General features: G+C 48.3%; 1 protein-coding gene across 1 annotated transcript; it reads right to left on the bottom strand.

The window, feature by feature from the left end:
* Nucleotides 1–14,341: 14,341 nt before the first annotated feature.
* Nucleotides 14,342–21,363, bottom strand: KLF10 (KLF transcription factor 10). Its single transcript, XM_082722731.1, has 4 exons — nt 20,808–21,363; nt 17,449–17,682; nt 16,426–17,338; nt 14,342–15,943 (listed from the first exon to the last, which is right to left on the bottom strand). Exons 1-4 carry the CDS (start codon nt 20,841–20,843, stop codon nt 15,684–15,686), a joined length of 1,443 nt encoding a protein of 480 aa, XP_082578857.1. The 5' UTR covers nt 20,844–21,363; the 3' UTR covers nt 14,342–15,683.
* Nucleotides 21,364–22,207: the final 844 nt, after the last annotated feature.

The raw sequence follows: 22,207 nt of genomic DNA, 5'->3' as shown, positions 1-22,207 counted from the left end.
TGCGGAGTTTATAATTCTAGTCTGTCACTGAAGGACAGACCATCTATGAATCCACTGAAAGTCTTGTCAGAACGGGGAAGCTGGGAAACAAGCCCTCTTCCTCCCAAACACAAGAATCTCAAACTGGGGCCTGGGGCCAGGGGCCTAGTGGGCACTCAGCGTTCAGCTAGAAGATCCTGCCCCCCATTAGCATGGCCTCTCCCCTCACCGCCCAGACCTCCTGCTTGTTCCCGGACCAGGCAGGAGTGAGTGGGGGCCCAGCTGGGCAAGGAGCTGGAGGATGGGGAGCTGCAGGCCGGGCAACTCCGCCTATGCCCTGTCAGCCTCTAGGCTTGTCATTGAGGACAGCAGAGGCAGCCCTTTTGGTGGGGAGGTACAGCTGTGTAAGCCTGATCTGTGCAGGTGTGACAAGGCCTCCACACACCCCCAGCTCTGAGCTGGGCAGGAAGGTTCCCTGTTGGACAGTCGGCCCTGGGCTCCTGTAGCTTCTCGAGGAGTAGCAATGGAAGATGCTGGAACAGGAGGCCAAGGCAAGATTGCAAAGTCCCCTGAATGCTGACGGATGTTTGAACCCCACTCTGTGGACAATGGGGTGACTCTTGGTAGTGGTTTGTAAGATCTGTATTTTAGAACACCAACTCTGGGAGCCGGGGCTGCAGCGTAAGGTGGTCGTGCATGGCTGGTTTCCAGTGGGTTCCCCCGTGAGCAAGCCAGCTTTTAACTTCTGCCCCCCGAGAGTGAGCCCACGAAGACAGAGGTCACCAAGGGTAAGGATCAGAAATGCCAAGTCCAAGGTCAGAAGAAAGTCTGCGTCAGCCATTCAGATAATGTCCCAGCCTTTTCCACTGGTGCTCTGTGAACGTGGGGAGTCTTTGGTGAAGGATGCCAGCCGGTGGCCCCGGCGGTGGGCGGCTCACGCCTCCCAGCTAACGTGGAGGAGATTTCAGGCCGATGAAATTTCCCTGCAATCCAGGGTTTTGTAGTTTGTTTTCCCCTCCCCCTTTCCCTTTCTTCTCTTCCTTCACTTGTCCGGCCTGAGAATGTTCTTGAAAGTCTGTTGGTCCAGAGAAGTCCTGGTGGGTCATCTGAGCTAGCAGTAAATCCCTTGCCTCAAGTAGGTCAATTCGGGGGGAGTCCTGGGCAACTCAACTCGGTGGGGGCCGAGTCCATACCAAATATGTCCAGCCTGGAGATCTGCCCAGGGCGTGAGGTAAACATTGCATCAGACACCGAAGCTGCCCAGAGAAGGTAATGGGTCAGGAGCCTAGAGGACAACAGGCCACAGGACAACAGGTCACAGGACAACAGGTCACGACAGGGCATAGCCAGGGGCTGAGGAGCTTAGGACAGTGAACATTCAGGAAAGAGAGAGGGTCGGGGGAGGGCAGAGACTCCTGAGGAAACTCTGTGGACAGGACCGAGCTCAGCATGAGCACGGCCAGATGTGGCATCCGGGATGGCATCGGGATGGCCCCGGCCCCACTGGAGGAAGGGTCAGAAACGGCCAAGTGGGGACAAAGTCCCACTGGACAGAAACGCAGAGCTGCTCAGCTTCTGTCCTTTCCCCGCTCATGAGGCTTGGGCCTTGGACCCCCGCCCTCTTCCCGCAGCCTCCGGGCTCCTTTACTCTGACCTGACGCTGCAGTCCTTGTTCCTAATCTGGCCTGATTCAGCTGTAACACTGGATTTCTCCCCCAGCCTCTGAGACCCTCGGGGAGGGGCGCTCTCCCACTGCCCAGACGGCGACTCTGGACCAAGTATCTGCCACCAACACCCCACAACTCGGCTTCCCCGGCCTCAGGACTGCGTCAGAGGCTCTTCTGTAGGCAGGACACAAAGAGAAGGGGGTGCTTCGATGAGCCCCATTCTTCGAAAGAAACACAGAGGATGGAGGTTCGAATGGCCAACAGGGACCCCCTTGGGAGCCGGAGGGTCTAGGGAAGTCAGGAACCACAGATGAGAAACCGAGTGTGAACGCCTGTAGACATCACACAGCAATGGCTACAAACTGCCCCAGGACTCTAGGAATGCAAGAAAGGTTACCTTTCATCAAATTCAGTTCATTCTAGCTTCTACTTGCCAAGGTGAGGAAAAACCCGAGGTCAATCCCTTCAGAGGCCCCCTTCCTCCACTCTGCAGAGGAAACCTCGGCACTGTCCTACTTAATACCTGAGTGCTGGCCTTCAAACCTGGCAGCTGCTCCTGGAGGAGCTCCTCCGAAGGGCAACCCCCGCCAGGCTCTGCCTCAGGTCTCCAGGGTTTGAGGCCTGCTTTTCCCCACCTTTTAGGCAACCGTCACCATCCCAGGGCCAGAATAGCAAATAATCACTTCCTGGGCCTAGAAGTTCCAAACTGGCAACCCACCAACGTAAAGGGTCTATTTTGATTTGAATTAGATGCCAAAATTAAAATCAGCGTGTTTGATATAAAAACCTGGATTTGTGCGGATGGTGGTGATGATGGCGTAACATCATGAATGTAGTCAATGGCACTGAATTGTACACTTAAAATGGTTAAAATGGTAACATCTGATGTTACATGCGTTTTACCACAATAAAAAAGAATCCAGATTTCCAGCTTTGGGGAAAAATCGGAGTATTCTAGAACTTGCTTTTTCTCATAGCGACACTGGTACCTTGGACATCTCTGCTTGTTTCCTACATGTGAGGCTTAGTTCCTTTATAGGCTCTACCCAACCCTTCCTATAGACATTTGGGTTTGAGACCCTAGACTCTCCAAAAGAATCTCAGGATTGGAGGAAAGTGGTTTTGAGGGTGGCCAACTCCACCCACCTCATGTGTAACTTCCTCCCCATGGACGAGAGCCTGGACATCAGGAATCTAGGGCCCAGGGTGCTTCTGTGGGGATCGCCAGCTGCTCCAGGGGCTCAAATCTTTCCAGATTTGTGAGCCCTCTCTGTTTCTGAGTAATCAATCACATGGAAAGCCTGTCCTGTGAGTCCGTCATAGGGGACAGCACAGAATGAGGGAAAGGGTGCTCCAGAGTCCCAGATTATAGCCAAATTGGCATGAGCTGGCACTGAGAGGCGGGGTGGGGCCAGGAGATGAAAGCAGGTGGGGTCCCTGGTTCCCAGAGGCCAGCCTTGGGAACCCTGAGGAGGAACCCCAGGGTTTAGAGCTAGGTCCTGTATGGGTTCAGTTGTGCCCCGTACCCCCAGCCCAATTCATAGGTCTGAATCCCTGGGACCTGAGAACACTGCGTTTTCTTATTTGGGAATAGGGTTGTTGCAGATGTAGTTAAGATGAGGTCATTAGGGTCGGCCCTGATCCAACAGGACTGACGTCCTTATAGAAGTGGGGATTTTGGACCCAGAAACATGCACACGGGGAGAAGGCCATGGGAAGTTGAAGGCAGAGACGGGGTGCTGCCTCTATAAGCCAAGGAAGGCCAAAGATGGCCAGCGACTGGAGGAGGAGAGCTGCTGAGACCTTGATCTCAGACATCTGGCTTCCAGAACTGTGGGACAATCAGTTTCTGTCGCTGAAGCCCCTCCTGCCGCCCCCCCTGCCGCCCCCCCCTTCCCTGCCTATTGCACTTTGTGACAGCAGCCCTGGGAAACTCACACAGATTTGATCCAACTGGTTCCTGGAGGGGCCCTTCTCCTTTCCTGCCTGGAAATGGACTTTTCAAGTGGATGAGACTTGTGTATATAAAGTGGAGAGGAGAGAGAGGTTTCTAGACAAGAGACAAGCAGACAAGCGGAAATGAGCACTGACCCGATGCTTTTGCAACGGGACAGAGGCAGGGGTGCAGGGGATGAGGCCGGCCAATGTTTCTCCTGCGTCCCCTGTGTGGAACCCATTATATCTGCCCAGTCTTAAAATAACTGTGTTCGGCGCAAAATATGAATATCAGTCCACTTGACATGTGACAAAAATGTGGCTCAGAGAAGTTGAACAGTATGTCCAAGATTAGGTAAGTGAGAAAACCATGGTTTGACTCCCAGATCACAAGGTTTTCAACTTTCCAAACACAGGAGGGTGGGACCAGGGCCTTAACACTCACTCTGATCTTCCCGGGGGCCTGAGCCCAGGGCTTGGCCGAACCTTCCAGCACCCGCCCAACCTGAAGTCATCCCTGTCCCTGTTTTCCCCATCCCAGACACGGCCACTGGGCAGGGGCAGGGTGGAGCCAGCCAAGGCAGGACAGAGGAACCAGGCCAGGGCCAGAGCCTGGCTCCAGCCAAGTCTGTCCGGCGATGACTAGTGCCGAGGCCACCCAGGCTGCCCGCACACAGGCCCAGAGACACAGGGTGGTTTGCACACAACCACACTTACTTCTGCTCAAAAGTCTTTACTTCCCAGCTGCCAAAGAAAGCCTGAACACAAACCTGCATAATCCCTAAAGCCTTCAGATTCAGGAAAAAAAAAAAAAAAGGTTAAACACCTCTTCCCCCAAGCAACAGGCCTGGGGACAAGAAGCTGGCCTGTAGCTCCAGCTTCCACTCAAAGTAGGGGACAAGCAGGGACGGGACAAGCAGGGGACAAGCACACATGTGAAAAATCCTCCCTATAAAGCCCTCCGTCAAAATCCTCCCTCCTCCCCCGCCCCTTTTTTCCCCCTGAAGGCAGAGATCTGAATAGGTGAGTCTCGCCCCAGGTAGGGTCCTTGCCTGGGGGCACTGGACATGTAGAACGCCTTATTTCTCATCAACTCTGCAAGGTTCTGCTCATTGGGTCCCAGGCGTGCCTTATAGCTGCTAATTCATTCCATCTTCATACTTAATCCAAACTTGCCCTAAGTCACAGAGTCACTAAATGGTGGAGCTAGGATTTGCAAGTCAATGACCATCTACACCTCACGCTTTGGGCCATCATGATACTCTGCCTTCTTAAAATATTGAGGGAGCAAGATCAGCCTTTTATCCGTCTAGCATTTGTAATATCCTTCCCATCAAAACCAGGCACAAGTTGGCCGCTCTCCACCCATGCTCGTTCTCTCTGGTCCTTAGAGCCGCTGAGCACAAAATGCTGGGACAGACCTGCTCACCCTTCACTATTAGCTTCCACACCCCCCCGCCCCAGGATTGTACCCTCCAGCCTTCCTCCTTAGACACAGGATGCTTCACACGAAAGGAGTAGACTGCCCCCATTAAATGCTTGGGAACCTCAAAATGAAAGCCTTAATTCCAAGATGCCTTGTGCGTTATCTAGGATGGTATCTTCATACTAGTCAAACAGTGGTTTGGAACCTTTGCTTCATTTCCACCAGCTCAAAGAGGGTGCTGGTGGTATGGTGGGGAAGGGCTAAGGCAGCTTGCTTTCCTCTCTAGACAGACTAGCTAGACGTGACTGAACACCTTGTGGAAGGGCTTTCCTGTTCAGGATCTATGAATTGGAATGTGGCCCCATTTATCTACACAAATAGAAGGTACCCAGTGTCATGGAGGGAAGTGTAACAGGTCTTTTTTTCCTTTACAGACATACCCCCTTAATACCTCATGATATGGTGAAATGATCCCAGGAGGGAGGCAAATAAATTCATTTAGAGCAAGGCAGCCTCAATGGGATGAAAGCACTTTGTCAGTATACATACATTTATAAGTCAAGGTTGTCCCTTGGCAACTAATAATCCACCCCAAATCACAAAGTCTCAAAACTACAAAGGTGTAGTTCTCACTCCTTGTCATACATGTTCCAGAGCTAAGGTTGACTAGCTGGAATTTGGCTGGTCACCATAACGGAGAGAAAGACAGTTCTGGGGTCCCTAGCATGAGGAGTTACATACTCTGGTCAAGAAGTGACACAGGGCTTTTCTGTTCACAGACCTGAACTGGCCAGAGCTGACTGCATGACCCCGGCCAGCCACCGGGGACAAGTACAATGCTAGCATGAGTCTGAAAAGCAGAATGCCTAAAATATTTGACGAACTCACTATTATGATCCTTACAGGGATGGGGACCCAGATTCCCTTTCTTTTTTGTTTATTTATTTTTTTAAGATTTTATTTATCCATTCCACAGAGAAGGGGATGGGGAGCAGAGAAAGAGGGACAAGCAGATTCTGCTCTGAGTGCAGAGCCTGGTGTGGGACTCATTCTCAGGACCCTGAGATCATGACCTGAACTGAAGCCAAGAGTCAGTCACTCAACTGACTGAGTCACCAGGCACCCCCCACCCCGGGGTCCCTTTCTGTTTGAAGATTGCTGTTATTAGAGCCACACTGATAAAGAATAGAATGTATGTGTTAAGTGATGTTGGAAGGCAACAGAGTTAGCTTGTATCTCCAACCAGCAAGGCTGACTCTAGTCTTGACTGAATTTTCCTGGTTGAACTACATTGAAATTTGGAAAGAGAATATTTAATCTCTTAGAAAAAAATAAAATTGAGCAAATGCAGACATGGATATCAAAAGACCATCATGATGCCTCTTCCATTCATGATATTGTTGGGATTAGGCAGAGAATTCTGAATCTGATTTATATCTGCCACAAAACAAGCTTATCTTTTGATATAATTAAGAAAGAAGAAAGGATTGTCAAATTACAAGTAATGTTTATAAGTATGTAATGAAGGAAAACTTTGTTGAGGATAAAGATTATTCTAGGATTAAGAAATACCCAAATGCACCACAGAAAAATATGTCTCCCTGATGGCTAAGAATGACACACGGTATTGGGCCTGATGTCAATGTGTGACTTGGGGTAGGGGGTTGAGGATGCATAGGAAATTTCCCAGACACTGGAAATAGGAACTTAAAACCAGTTTAGAAAACACTGCTCTCCGTGTATTAAGATAGATTGACCAATATAATGGGCTGTTTTGTGTCATCTCAAAATTCGTATGTTGAAGTCTTGATCCTAAGTACCTCAGAATGGGACGGTACTTGGAAATGGGGTCTTTAAAGAATTAATAAGGTAAAATGAGGTAACTGGAAGGGGCTCTAATCCATTATGACCAGTGTCCTTAAAGGAAGAGGAGATTAGGACACAGGCAGATAGAGAAGGAAGACCATGCAGAGATACAAGAAGACGGCCATATTCAAGCCAAGGAGAGGCCTCAGAAAAAACCAGCCCCACTGAGACCTCGATCTTAGACTTCTAGCCTCCAACTGTGAATGTTTGGAGTTCAATCATCCTACCTAAGAGGTACCATACCATCACAATTTCTAACCGACATTAGAAACTTTGGAGACTTTTCTTTCTTCAGGATTGATCCGAGTTGTAACAGTACAGTAGCACCCCCCCCCCTTTGTCCTGGGGTAGCTCTCTTAGCATTTGTTTGCTTATTTTTAGAGTTTTCAGACCTAATTCTCTCTTGGGAAGCAGGTCCGTGAAGCATTAGAATCCCCATTTTATAGCTAATGAAACAGAGCCATGAAATTAAGTTGCTGAGCTCATAATTACGGAAAGTACAGAGCTGATAACAGCACATAGGGTCCATGGCCCTAGGAGAAGTTTCCTGTTACAGAGACACTCTGTTTTACTTTGTCCAGTGGTAATAAACACGCAATGCTTATATTTATCTTTTCAGTGAGTCTGTGCAAAATGAAAGGGTACCTTTTTAAACTGATATTCAAGGTTCAGATATTCTAATCAGAGAATCTAATCTAATCTATCAAGGCCTACCAGTGATCATCCCTTCACCACTTTGGATTATTCTTAACTTCTTTCTTTTTCTTTCTTTTTAAAAAATTTTTATTTATTTGTCAGAGAGAGAGAGAGAGAGAAAGGGGGGTGGGGGGCACAAGTAGGGGGAGCAGCAGGGAGAGGGAGAAAGAGATTCCCCACTGAGCCGGAAGCCCAATGTGGGAGTCCATCCCAGGACCCTGGGATCATGACCTGAGCTGAACGCAGATGCCTAACCAACTGAGCTAACAAGACACCCCATCTTCCCTCTTTCTTCCCAGAATTTCATACAGAGTTTTCCAAACCTAGACTGTGCCTCCACTGACCAGTGGCTAAACTGAGAATTAAAATTAAATTATCCCAAGAAAGTCAAAGAAAGATCAGGTATCACCACCTTTTCATATTTGGGGGTTTTTCTACCTTTTAGCATCTCACTGCTACACTGGTCAATCAAGGTCAAACTGGGATTATTGGCATCCACAGGGAAGAAAGCCAAGAATGTCTGAGTTTCTGTCAAGATTAGGATGTCAGCTGGCAGGGGGAGCTTTAAACAATGGACCTCATTTACCATGACCCCATTTGGTTTTATTCCTTCCATTGGAACAATGAGCCAAAGATGAGAAAATTATGCTTCTTTGGAACATGTCTGTTAATAGGAGGAGATCATATTATCTAGGAAGACCTGGCAAAGGTGAGGCCTGATAATTTTCTAGGAGGAAAGATGTTTTTATCACTCATACTGACCCTGGGGTTCCAACTCCTATAGGTCCTTAAAACATTTTTAGCCATTTTATACAGCATCCAATATTGGGCACTTTCTTATGAACTAACTAAGCTCAGACTTGGAGAATTCACAAAAGCAGGGGTCATTACAAGAACAAAGGAGGGGCATCTGGGTGGCTCAATGGGTTAACCCTCTGCCTTTGGCTCAGGTCATGATCTCAGGGTCCTGGGATCGAGCCCCATGTCTGGTTCTCTGCTCAGCAGGGAGCCTGTTTCCCCCCTCCCCCCAACCCTGCCTGCCTCTCTGCATACTTGTGATCTCTCTCTCTCTGTCAAATAAATAAATAACTCTTAAAAAACAACAACAAAGGAAACTCCATGAATGGACAGACTCCATAAAGTCATAGACTGGATATGACATAGTTCATAGACTGGATGCTTCTCTGGTAATTCTGTCCAGATTTATAATCAAACGGCAAGTGTCCATGCTTTAGCTATGCTCAGCAAATGCCATGCCCTTAATTCTTCATGCTTCCCTTCCCATTTGACTGGCCTCATTGTAATGACAATTGCTGTAAATGTATCACCCAGTTAATTAGATACATAGGTAGAAGTATAAAAAGTATAAAGTATAAGTATACATAGGTAGAAGTATAAAAACCCTGGCTATTAAAATTCTCTAATCTTCCCAGCTTTGAGTGGCCTCTTTTTTCCCATCCTACATGGGAATTCTTATACAGCTACTGCCATGCTTACGTTCCCAGATGCAGGTGCCGTACAGCGCCAGCCAGTGCAAAATGTATTATACTTTCCGAGAGCTTTTGTATCCATAACCTTGTTTAAGCTTGCCAGTAGCTCTGTGAGCTGAATAAGATGGGTATGCTCGGCCCTGTTCTTAAAAGTGGATGCCGAGGGGCGCCTGGGTGGCTCAGTGGGTTAGGCCACGGCCTTCGGCTCAGGTCATGATCTCAGGGTCCTGGGATCAAGTCCCACATCGGGCTCTCTGCTCAGCAGGGGGCCTGCTTCCCTTCCTCTCTCTGTGATCTCTTCCCTTCCTCTCTCCTACTGTGATCTCTCTCTGTCAAATAAATAAATAAAATCTTTAAAAAAAAAAAAAAAAAAAGTGGATGCCGAGTCCCAAAATGACCAAGCAACTTTCCCAAGGAAAAAAACTAGTTGTAAGTATAACCAGAACTAGAATTCTGGTGTGATGGTTAATTTTGTGTGTCATCTTGATGGGGCCACAGAGTTTCCAGATATTTGATCAAACATTATTCTGGTTGTATCTGCGAGGGTGTTTCTGTATGACATTCATATTTGAATCATGGCCTGAGTAAAGCAGATTGCCCTCCCTAATGTGGGTGGGCCTTCTCCAATCAGTTGAAAGCCTGACTACAGCAAAAAGACTGAGTAAAGAGGGTTACTTGCTCTCTGACTGTCTCTGGAGCTAGGCCTTGAAGGCAGTTTTTTCCTGGCTTCATACTCAGACTGAAACATCAGCTCTTCCTGAGTCTGAGTCTTGACACTACCTCCATTTGGACTGTAACTGTACAAGCGGCTCTCCTGGGTCTCCAGCTCGCCCACGCAGATCTCAGGACTTGCCAGCCTCTCTAACCACATGAAGCAATTCCTTATCATCAATCTGTTTATATAAATCTTGTTGGTTCTCTTTCTCTGGAGAACCCCAATACACCAGGTCTTATAATTTGATCAGTGCTCTCCCCTTACCCCTTCTCTAGGGCACAGCTACCTGTGTAGAAAATGACAGGCCTTTCCATTTGAGAACTAACTCTAAGCCTTTTCCCAAACTGTTCTTAAGCTGGTCAGAAAAATGCCAGAATTGATTCACACACACACGCACACACACACACACACACACACACACACACACACACACACACACACAAAATCATCTCTAGAAAAGTCTTCCCTTAAGATGTCCCTTGATTTCATTTCCCAAAAGATTTCTCTTGACTCCAAGCTTTGCCGACTGTCCAGTGCTCTCAACGAATGTCCCCATTCATGACCCTGCCTCATTCTGAGTATCCTCCAAAGAGAAAGGCTGGGATGAGAGCTGAGCCATTCCAAGCTGAGGAATTAGACTCACAGAGAGGTGAACCTTGCATTCGTCCATCTTGATCAGATTTCTTCCCTGCCCAGTTAAAAATACAATGACAAGACCCTAAATTCCATGCAACTCTTTGAGAGCTTGGAAGGTGTTGTGAGTGGCCCCTCCAGCACTAGCAGAGATTGATGGAAAGAATAAAAAGGGTTTTCAGCTTTTCATCGCCTTTGCCTGTACCCTGCATGTCATTTAACAACTCCTTAATTGTTCTCACTCCCTAAAGTTGCACAGACCTCCCCTCAGTTCAATTTTCAGTTTGACAAAATTTAGGAAGTCCCTGCTGTGTGTCAGGCACTGTGTTAGAGGCTGGTGATAGAGCAGTGAGCATGACTGACAGGGTCCTTGTCTTTGTGGAGTTTTACAGTCAAGGAGAAAAAGACATTAAGCAGTTTGGCAAAGTGTAATTATTAGAGCAGAAATGTCAAAGTGAAAGGGCAGGGAAATATTTCCAGCAGAAGAAATAGCATATGTAAAGACTCAGAGCTTGGACATGGTGTGTTGAATAAGGTGGAAAGTGGTGAGAGGTTGGTAGCGGTGTGGGGTCTCCTAGCTCAGCTCTGTGTCTTCAGCAGCCGCTAGCTACCGACAGCTACTGAGCACTTGAAATGGGGTTACTTCCAACAGAATGTGCTGTGCACATGGAATGGATACTGTATTTTGAAGATTAGTGCAAAAAAAAAGATAAAATATCTCATTAATAATTTTATATTGATTATATGTTGAAATGATAATACTTTGGATATATGGTGTTAAATAAAAATATTAAAATTAATTTAAAAAATTTTCTGGGGCACCTGGGTGGTTCAGTGGGTTAAGCCTCTGTCTTTGGCTCAGGTCATGATCTCAGGGTCCTGGGATGGAGCTCCACATTGGGCTCTCTGCTCAGGGGGGAGCCTGCTTCCTCCTCTCTCTCTTCCTGCCTCTCTGCCTACTTGTGATGTGTGTGTGTGTGTGTGTGTGTGTGTGTGTGTCAAATAAATAAATAAAATCTTTTTTAAAAAACCCTTAAAAAGGTTTTTTCTGATGTGGCTACTAGAAAATTTCAAATTACATATGTGGCTCACATTATATTGCTATTAGATGCGACCATTCTAGACCATGCTAAGAGACCTAGACTTGATCCTAAGAGCACTGGGAAGGTTCTGAAATGTCTTAAATGGGGAAGTGACATGGTCTGGTTTGCCTTTTTGAAAAACTGGCAAGGAGGCTGGATGGTAGGAGACAAGATGAGACTAGTTTGGGATAGCTGAGGTTGTTTAAGTGAAAGAGGGTAGATTAAATGAGTGGTGGCAATGTGGATAGAGAAAACTTTCAAAAAGTCAAATTACTGGGGCGCCTGGGTGGCTCAGTGGGTTAAGCTGCTGCCTTCAGCTCAGGTCATGATCTCAGGGTCCTGGGATCGAGTCCCGCATCGGGCTCTCTGCTCGGCAGGGAGCCTGCTTCCCTCTCTCTCTCTGCCTGCCTCTCCATCTACTTGTGATTTCTTTCTGTCAAATAAATAAATAAAATCTTAAAAAAAAAAAAAGTCAAATTACTAACACCAAACAGCTCTCATTCCAGTGAGACATGGTAGGTTGAACCTCTTTGAAATGTCCATCTTTGTCAATCAAAAACAGCTGAATAATGGAAGCAAGGGCTAAACCTGGAACAGTCGTGTCACAAAAATAAGTATTACGTAGTAACTCAAAGAATGACATAAATATCCCTAATTCCATAGTGACATAAATAACTGAATACATAAATAAATGCAGGAGAAGCAACAAGTCTTTCCCCCCAAATTCCAGTTAGTAAATAATGAAGGAAATAAGAAATTGCTATTAGTCTATCACAGTAATAACTGCCATAAGCAAGCTCCATAAAATCATACTGAGTGGGCAAAGGTGTAAGTGGAAACAGGTTATTCATCTTAAAATACCTCTCTCCAAATAGCTAGTAATTATAAAGAGAAAAACAGGTTACAGTGGAAAATTTTGGACATCACTTAGCTAAGTGATCAAGGTTAGCATCACCAGGAATACAGATTTCATGTATTTCTTGATATGATGTTGTGAGGACATCATTCTGGTATTTTCCAAATTAACACATCATTTCAATCTAGTCACAAGAAAACATCACATAAACCCAAACTGAGGGTCATTCTATAAAATAACCGACAAGTACTATTCAAGAGAGACAAGAGAAGACAGAACGACTATAGACTGGAGAAAACTCTGTACAAGTAAATGTTTGAGATCCTGGATTAGGTCCTCTAATAGAAAAAAAGACATAGGTAGAAAAACTAGTGAAACCCAAACAAGATCTATAGTTTAGTTAATAGTATTGTACCAAGATTAATTTCTTTGTTTTGACAAATGTTCTGGGACTATGTAAGATGTTACAAGGAAGAGCTGGATGAAAGGTAAATAGGAACTCTACTTTTGCAACCCTAAATCTAAAATTATCTAAAAAGAATTAACTGTTAGAACAGCTTGCATATCAGCAATTTCATATGGTCCAACTTGTATGTCAGACAGGAAACCACCAAAACTAGTGTTAAAGCTACACAAATACATTATCGTTATATGCTCCAAATGTTCTTGTTTGGGGACATTTTTTTCATCAAGATGAGAGCCTGTATGAACATTCAATTCAAATATAAAAATATATTACTCGGTTAAAATAATTTGATTTACAGAATTTCTAAGGTAAAGACTTGGATGCCAACTAGGATAGGAGCACAGCAATGGGTGGCACATTTCCTCTGCCCATGTCATTACAAGGGGGTGGGTACGAGGTCAGCTACCTTCCTGTACTCCCAACTTCTGAAAACCTACCATCATGAGGAACTGAGTCAGGATAGTCCAGGATCCCAGTGTAGAAACCAAAGAACAGCAAGGCCCCTCCCCAGCAGCTGTGTTGAACTCGGGTGGTGTTAAGTTTCCAAGGAATAAATGGCAACAGGTGCATGGATAACCCGAGATGCTTGCCTTGTGACTGGTGCCAAGTGAGTACATTACACTGCTCCTTCCGATGGGTTCAACAGGGCGCCAGACTTCAGGCCAATGGTTAAGCTGGACGCTGTGGAAGATGTTCTCTCATGACAAGGGGGTTTCAGAGCCAACTAAAATAGCAATCTCCAGAACTATACTCAATACACCAAGTAGCATTTACAGCTCCTAGTCCCACTGACAAGTCACTAGCAAGTGTTTCTCTCCCCAGGTGTATTACCTTTCACACAGCTTGAGGACCAGTATGTTTATTGCATTTAAGGTTTCACTTAATGACCCGAGCTAATCTAACTTCTAGGTGTGAGTAATTTAGACTCTATTTAACAGGTCAGGCTCCTTTTCATTTGCTGCAGCAGTCTCATTGCTTGTAATTATTCACTGTGGTATGCCCCTTAACTTAATGCTACTTAAGGTTCTGCTGAGAACCAAAGATGTATTTCAATCCCAAATCACCAAACTGTCTTGAAGAATGTTTGAGGATTAAAATGTGTTGGTTTAGGGGCACCTGGGTGGCTCAATCATTCAGCTTCTGCCTTTGGCTCTGGTCATGATCCTGGGGTCCTGGGATTGAGCCTCACATCAGGAAGCCTGCTTCTCCCTCTCCCACTCCCCCTGCTTGTGTTCCCTCTCTCACTGTCTGTCAAATAAATAAAATCTTTAAAAATAAAATAGAAATTAAAATGTGTTGGCTTTTTAGCTGGGCAGGCTTGCAAATTATCTCAATGACTATGTGGATCCCAGGCCTCACTCTGTATACTCTCTATAAACTGATGCGTGTTAGGGATATACTCCTGCAGTTCTAAATTTGAATGAAGCTCCTAGAGAAATTCAGACACTAAATCTTTGGATAGTACCATAAGTGATCGCTGTCATGGTTACACTGAGAATGGTTTTCAACAAATGCAACCAACCAAGTAAATATACCAAAGGAAATTCTTTATTGTAAACAAGATATAAAGTACAACAAAAGAAATGTTGTGCAAATTGTAAATCACAAAGTTTTTATTAAAAGAAAATTCTTGTTTTCCAAGGGTCCAAGTTTTGATGTCAGAAATCAATATCCAAGAGAAAAACGTTAAATGGGAATATAGTGCCATTTTTCGCTATATATTTTAAACAATTTACTTTTGTTTTACCACGGTGTATATCATCCACTATACAACAGAATATAACAGAAATACTGTTAGCTGAAGTGAATGTTTTAACCAACTTTTATTGATCCAGTTCCACCTCCCCCCAACCCTCCCAATGAAAAACTCCTATAAATTAACAGGACAGCTGTCCATGTGAATAGTGGTCACTAACTTTCTAATTCAATAAAGCAAACATTACATCCTCATAATATAAGGGTACTTTACTGATGACATAAGCCATCTTTTTCAAGGAGTTATCTAAAATTCTTGGTATCCCTTTTTTACAATATATTTTTATCTTCAAAAATTTTTTTCTAAACAAAGTGCAACGTATCTTAGAGTCTACAGAAAACACATTGGTATACAATTTTCAAATCTACACAAGAAACTGCAGGCAAACTAAAAGTTCAAAGCATAATAAAATGCCTAGATACAGTCATCTGTTAAACTTTCAAAACAAAAACACACAAAAAAATTGTAGCTATACCTCAAAGCAATTAAATTACTGAGGATTCCAATTCTTTGGGCCCTCTTCAGCAATATACAGCTGCTTAATTCCAAATGTTAGCAAGTATAAAAATGCTAGTTCTAGATATATTTAACAACTACATCCACGAAGTTGACTGGAAAGACTAGAAATAGTAAACAAGGTAACTAGGAAAAGATGCCAATATTCATAATAATACAAATCAATTTTCCATCTCCGTCTCTGTACCGTAATGTTTATTTCCAGTCTCTCTACTCTTGAAACCAGTGCTTTAGAAGAATCACATTGAAAAGTTGGTCTCAAGTATAAATGGTGAAAATGAAGTAATAAATTGTGCACACAAATTCAAAATCTGTGCTACCTGTGTTGACCTCATCTGAAACCTTCAAAATATATTTAAAGGAATAAAAGCTTTCTCATCTCTCTTATGTGATAAGAAATGAATCCTGCCACTCTGTGACCTGCTTGCGGCTGCAGCACTTCTTGTCCTCTAACCCAGGCCGAGCCTTCTCCTCAGGCTGTAGGGCTTCTGCTCTTGGCCCACACTGGAGGGCCACAGACTTTGCAGTGGAAGCGTTTTTACATCACCACTGGTTCCTGGCTGTGACCAAAGTTACTTCTGCTTCTCACCTTCTGAGCAGTCACTGTGTGGGGGCAGGGGTTGGAGGTAAGGCAATGTCATTTAACTTGCTCACTTCCATCTGCCAGTTTGGTAGCTTCTTGGCTGACAGATGGCGCCGGGCATGCTTGGTCAAATGGTCACTCCTCATGAACCGCCGGTCACACATGGGACAAGCAAATTTCTTTTCGCCTGTGTGGGTTCGCCGGTGTCTGGACAGTTCATCAGAACGGGCAAACCTCCTTTCACAGCCTTTCCAGCTACAGCTAAAAGGCTTTTCTCCTGAGACAAAGAAATTCAGATCATCATTACATGTATTTACCAAGTCACTGGAAATTACATATCTAATTATATCTAAAGATATACATGTTAAATATCTAAAGAGAATCTTTTCAAAATAAAAGCTACTAAATGAATCAACTGTTTAAGTGAACATGTGTACTGCTCTATTTTCAACTTTCACTCTGTCACATTCATAGAAAACTTCCCTTTATAAAAAGCCAAAAACAAAAAGGCTTTCTGACTTCAACTATGGTACGAAGGCTTTACAGATTCTTTACTAAGCTACTCAGACACTTAAGAATTATTTGAGAAATTAAGACAAAAACACTTTGAGGAAATCTTTTGCAGGAACTTGTAGTGGTAGTATCAGTCACTGAACTGGCTAATAAAGGAAGCTCTTCTTTAACATGCTTGATTCATATTTGTGATCATGGCCTAAAAATACAAATCTAACTTTCTAAGACACAAGAAGTGGTTGGTACCTGTGTGTGTTCTCATGTGGGCCTTCAGATGAGAGCTCTTAAAGTACGTCTTGCCACATCCTGGGTGGCTGCAGATGTGACTTCTTATCCTGGAGGAGTCCATCTGAGGAGTGACTTTTGCTGCGGAAGGGGAAAACCCCGGAGCAGGGGCAATAGGGGAGAGTCTGGTGCCATTTGGGCTCACCACTGGAGGCTTTGGGTTCTGAACAACGGGCTGGGGTACGACAAACATGACAGCGCCTTTGGGCACCTGAGTGCCCATGAACACAACAGGTGGGCAGACAGCTGGTGGCTGACTGGGTGGAGTGCTAGGAACGACTGTTGTCACAACAGGGTTGTTGGCAGGGAGGGGAACCATCTGACAGATGACTGGCATAGGTGGCACTCCCCCTGTTGATACTGCAGGTGGAGAGACCAACACCGACTTCTGTTGTGGGGACACAGGGGCTGGCTGAGGTCTACAGATGACGGTTTCTGAGGAAGGCACAGAAAAGTCATAAAGTGCAGGACTTGCTTTCTCATCAACGTCTGCCGCTGTGTTTCTTTCACACTTGGATCTGTTCGGTGACACAGCTGCACAGGGGATGTTTTTTCTTGTAGCCTCAACAGTTACGTGGGTTCTTCTTCGAAAAGAATTGTCCTGGTAGTTGAGAACGCTGGCTGCTTTCACTGGGCAAGATCGGTGGTTACACAGCTGGGCATCAGCTGTGTGACGAATCACACTCGTGGCCTGAGCCTTTGGCAGTTTGGGGGCAGATACCGGGCTCTTATCTTCATCTTTGAAAGGTGCAGCAATGTGAGGCTTGGCAGCATCTGAGAATGATTTGAAGTGTCCAGTAGATGGCGCTGATGCCATCAAATTTGACACTTGAGAGGGTTCAAAGTCAGAAGGACTGTAAGGTGGAGTCAAACACTAGAAAAGAAAAATATACAGGCAATGGGCATGAAAAATTAAGTTCATTGTGTAAATGATAAAAAATATTCTGTCATCTGCATTCTCAACTTAAAAACAGGAATACTTACAAATGCCGGGATCGTATGAAAATCAGGTGTACCCGGGAGTAGATTCTCTTCCTCGGACATATCAGACACTGGAGTAACAGGTCTGTTTTCAATGTATTTCTTAAAATCAGACTTCCAACTGCAGCTCATTGACATAAGTGCTTCTACAGCTTCAAAATCACTCTTTTCTGTAGTTTTGTTCCATGAAAACAGAGTCTCTTTTGATCTTTCAGAAATCATTTCCATCCTTTCCTCCTAAAGAAAAAAAAGATCAAATGATTACAAGCATATTCTTGTCATCCAAGTAACACATAGAGCAACATGCAAACTTTTTTCTTTACAATTTACACAACTTTCCAAGTTTCTGAAATAATTTTTTCTCACCCCAACTAATGGTAATGGTAAAAATAAAATCTTCATTTTCATTCTTTCGCACTTAGGGTTGAACACTGATATCCTTGCAAGGGAGAAAGGAGCACATCATTGCCATTAAGGAGACCAAGGCTAAAGATAGCAATGCATATATGATCCAAAAAAAAAAAAAGAACCTGATTTAGAAATTTTATATTCTTCCCAGAGTAGACTTTGCAACTGAGGTCAGACAAAATAACTAAAGGAAGTCTCCACAAAAGTTCTTTTTTCAGTACTACAGGTGTGGCATGAGGACTTTTGAGATACCAGTTCCTAATTGGGAGGCAGACCTCACACCTTTCTTAAAAAGGGTAAGTGTAGTGCACAGAGCTCTGTCCTGATGATATGGATCTGACCTTTGGAAAGTCACTTTCCACTTTAGAATAAAGTCAACAGCACAGAAATCCTCAGCCGCTCTTTAAAATTACTGCATTAGGTTACTTGAAATCTTTCATAGCTTGATTATCTCCAGTAAAGAGAGATACATTGAAATATGTGGAAAAATCCCAAAGCTTTATTGAAACTTCAGGTTCTTCATGTTTGTGTTCCTTTTCACACAATGGTTTGCTATGCACAACTCCAACCAGCTAATGGAATACTACTAAAAAATGACCAATCATAAAATTTAATCTTCTACCCAGGATCTGCAAAAAAACTGACTATAATGAGTCTTCAATAGTCCAATTAAATGTATTTTAATTTTTAAAATTACTGACAAGAATGACAGCAAATGCTTGGCATTTATTTGTATTGTTCCCTCTATCAAGTGTTTAATGCTTCATATTAAAGTTCCTTGAACTGCTCTTTAAAAAAAAAAAAATGGTACCACCCACCACCTCCCATCATCCATTAATGTGATCCCATTCTTTTGGTCTAAGTAGAGATCGTGTAAAAATACCGAAAAGCATTCTTTACGCTGCAAGGTATTATTCTCAATGCTTGTTTAAAAAAAAAAATGCATACACCCTTCATGTTGAAATCCTCAGAAAAGGAGCCACAGCTCTCGAAATTTCACTAGTAAGGTTATTGCATAATCGCGCGCCCCTTTATGTAAGCTGCAACGGACAGCGCCTGTATGTGTAAAAGCCCCAAGACGCCAATGCAAAAAAAAAAAAAAAAAAAAAAAAAAGAAGAAGAAGAAGAAAAAAAGAAAAGGCAGGCCAGCAGGGAAGGGGAGTGTGAGCTGGGAAGGGCAGGAAGAGAAGCGGGGAGGGGAGGAAAGGGAGTGGGGCGCGAGGCAGGAAAGGGAAGAACGGGTGGAGGCACGGGCGGGGGAGGCAGACGAGGGGCGGGGGCGGACGGCGGGGGAGATCCTCGCTGGCGGGGACAGACGGATGGGGCCGCCCTAACCTCAATGAGGCTCGCGGGTGAGTCACTGGGAACATTCCTCGCCGCTCGCACGTCCCCGCGCCCCTGCCCCCGCCATTGGCCAGCCTGCCCGGCGGCTCGGGCCCGGATTGGCTGGACCGTGAAGGGCGGGGGCGCGGGGGAGGAGGGGGCGAGGCATGTGAACAAAGCGTGATCAGCGGCTGCTCCCGGCCGCGCAGGAAACGTGAACTGGGAATTGCCGCGCCGTCACCTTTCACCTACTTCCTGAGCCCGCGGGCCCCCGCCCTCGCGCCGGCCCGGGGGAGGGGCCGCGGGCACCGCCGCCAACCGCCCGGCAGTGCGCGCCCGAGCCCGCGGGGAGGGGCGGGTCCGCGGGCGCCGGCTCCGGGAGCGCCCGCCCCTCCCCGCTCCCGGAGAGCCGCCGTTCCCTTAGGAACCGACAGCGGGGCTGGGCCTCGTTGCCGCCCCTGGCGGAGGCCGGGGCTGGGTCACTCCGGGACGAGAAGCTCCCTGGGCGCACCCGCTCCCGGCCCATCCCCCGGCCTCCGCCTCAGCTGCCGGAGGAGGAGCCGGGTCCCCGCGGAAACCCAGCCCCCGCCCTCCTCCCGGCCGCAGCCCCCGGGGATCCGGCCGAGCCCTCGGCGCTTCCCGCCCACGCCGCCCGCAGGACCTCAGACCACCCCGTCTTTCCCGCAGACGCTGCGCCCCCTCCCCGCGGTTTCCGGCAGCTCCATCTCCGCCCGCCGAATCTCCACGGGTTCCCAGACGTGCAGCCCCCACAGGCTCCGGCTCCAGACGCGCGGCCCCACGGCCCGTGGCTCCCGCCTCGACACGCGGCCCCCGCGTCTCGCGGCCCCGGCTCCCCCCGCCCACATCCCCCGCCCCGCTGCCGGCTCCCGCTTTCCACCCTCCCATCTCCCTACCCCCCTCCGAGGGGGTCCTCAGAAGGCGGCCACTTGCTCCCGCGGGGGATGGGGAGTCCCCAGCCGACGTCTGGGGGCGCACCTCCTCGTCCCCCCGGGTGGTCCGGGGCCCACGTGCCACTCCTCCTCCCCCACGCCGGGCGCCCCCTCCCCCGGCCCCGGCTGTCTGCTGAGCAGCCCCAGTACCACAAACCTCGGCTCAGACCCCCGAGAGGGGCAGCCCCCTCTCCTCTCCTGTGGACACCCCGCCCCCCAAATGCCAGTAAGCAGCCCCCTCCCGCCCTGGGTCGCATTCCTGATCCAGACGGCGGCATCTCTCCCGGGTGCCAGGTGCAGGGTAGCCCCCTTGTCACCCCCCTTCCCTTTCCACACCTTCCCCTGTCCTCGCTGCCAGGGCCGCAGCCCCCTCCTCGCACCCTTTCAGTTATCCTCCCACTCATCTGCCTCAAGTCTCCCAGCGGAGCTACGCCTTCCCCTCATGACACCTTGAGTAAGACCCCGGTCCCTTGGGCTGTAGATCCCAATCCGCCTGTCCTGACCCACTCCGTGACACACACGCCCTCACCAATACCCAGTGTGCAGGCAGAAAGCCCCTTCCTCCCCCAGGACTCCGCTGCAGCAGGCGCCGCTGATGTCAAGGGCTCGGGGCTAGTGCCCCGGCTGGCCCCTCAGACGCAGCGAGGAAGGGAAGGACTGGGGCATCCCCAGGTGACTTACCGCAGCCTGCTGGAGAGAAGCGCCGAAGTTGAGCATGGTTGGCTGCCTGGCCGCCGGCCGCGAGCTGACTGGCTGCTCTGCTGCTTGGCCACAGACGGACGCCCGGAGACACTCGACGCCGCTCCCGCCGCCGCCGCGCTCCGCGCCGTCTGCCCCCTCCCCATTCAGGTAGCCTCTCTGCCTGCCCCGCGCCGCGGGCGGGGGTGGGGGCGGAGCCTTCGGCCGGCCAATCAGCGACAAAGGTGTGTGAGGCGTCGGCCAATGAGCTCCCGGGGCCACGCGTGATCAGCGGCTGCCCGGCAGCGTGAAGCTTGTGTCAGTGGAGCGTGTACACAATCCCCGGCAGCGTGTTCCCTAGGCCCAGCCCGAGGGAACTCCCAACGCCACCTGACTCAGTGACACCCCCCACCCCTCGCCCACCCTCCACTGCCGTCCTCCGCTCCGACCTAGGGGGCGGTGCCGCGAGCGGGGGCCTAGCCCGGAGGCGCGGCGGCGGCGCGCCCAGGCCCAGCGGAGGGCCGGCCCCACGTGGGAGGTGGGGAGGGATGCCCGCTCCGCCCCGTCCCCTCTCCTCGGGGCCCCATCTTGTCCCGCCGCGGGGTGGGCGGGACGCCGGGCAGCCGGGCGGGGGAGGCGGCGGCTGCTAGCCAAGGCGCCCGAGCCAAGAGATTTGCATTTGGAAGCGCCGTCCTCTTAGGCGTCTGGCAAGAAAGCAGAGCCCGCTGACCGACTGAGCTGCATTTCTCGAGCATTTACTGGGTTTTGCCTCGCTAAGCTGTGGGGAGCACGGAGGCGGGAAGGGCAGGGCGGGGAGCCCTGTCATTGAGCCGACACCTGCTTCTGTGGGGGCCCCCCCGCCCACGCCCCGGCCACCGGGGCGGACTCGCCCTCCCCTTCTGCGTTGCCGGCAGCAGTGCCCGCCCCTGCCCTCCCCGCCCATCCTTCCTCCAGGCCGCAGAGAGAACGGTGTGGGGACTGCAGGAAGCCTTGAGAACTGGACCAATGGGGTGATGAGGGGCTATGGACTCGAGTTCTTTTCCTTCTGTTGCGCGGACGATCGACTGCGGAATCGAGTTTTGAGCTCGATGTAAACTTTAAATTGCAGTCTACCGGCTGTTTCAAAGGTAGACCCCTCCCCACTCCGGGCCAAGGCCTCCGGAAGCGCCTGCCTGGAACCTGGTCGTGGGGAAGGGTCTCCTAGACTTGCCCAGCGCCCGCCCCGCGCCCAAGCGCACCTGGGGTTGGGGTTGCTGGGGGGATGCCCGCCTGGTCAAAGACACACCGCCCCCTCTAAGGCGCCACCCACCCCCCCTCTACCCCACCACCCCATCTCCGACCCCCTGGGGGGGGGGGTCGGAGGAGAGCCAGGGCCTCAGATTTGGAGCCCGTGACTGTTTTCG

Source organism: Mustela nivalis (genome assembly GCF_964662115.1).
Source record: "Mustela nivalis genome assembly, chromosome: 2".
Taxonomy (NCBI): domain Eukaryota; kingdom Metazoa; phylum Chordata; class Mammalia; order Carnivora; family Mustelidae; genus Mustela; species Mustela nivalis.
The sequence above is the reverse complement of the archived record's forward strand: the minus strand, read 5'-3'. Positions and strand labels throughout refer to the sequence as shown.

Excerpts from the sequence above, each read along its gene's own strand:
- KLF10 (XM_082722731.1), bottom strand. The coding sequence starts at position 20,843 with ATGCTCAACTTCGGCGCTTCTCTCCAGCAGGCTGCG. Across the intron at positions 17,339-17,448 it reads TTCATACGATCCCGGCATTT|TGTTTGACTCCACCTTACAG; the intron begins GTAAGTATTCCT and ends TTTCTTTTCTAG. Across the intron at positions 15,944-16,425 it reads CCACATGAGAACACACACAG|GAGAAAAGCCTTTTAGCTGT; the intron begins GTACCAACCACT and ends TCTTTGTCTCAG.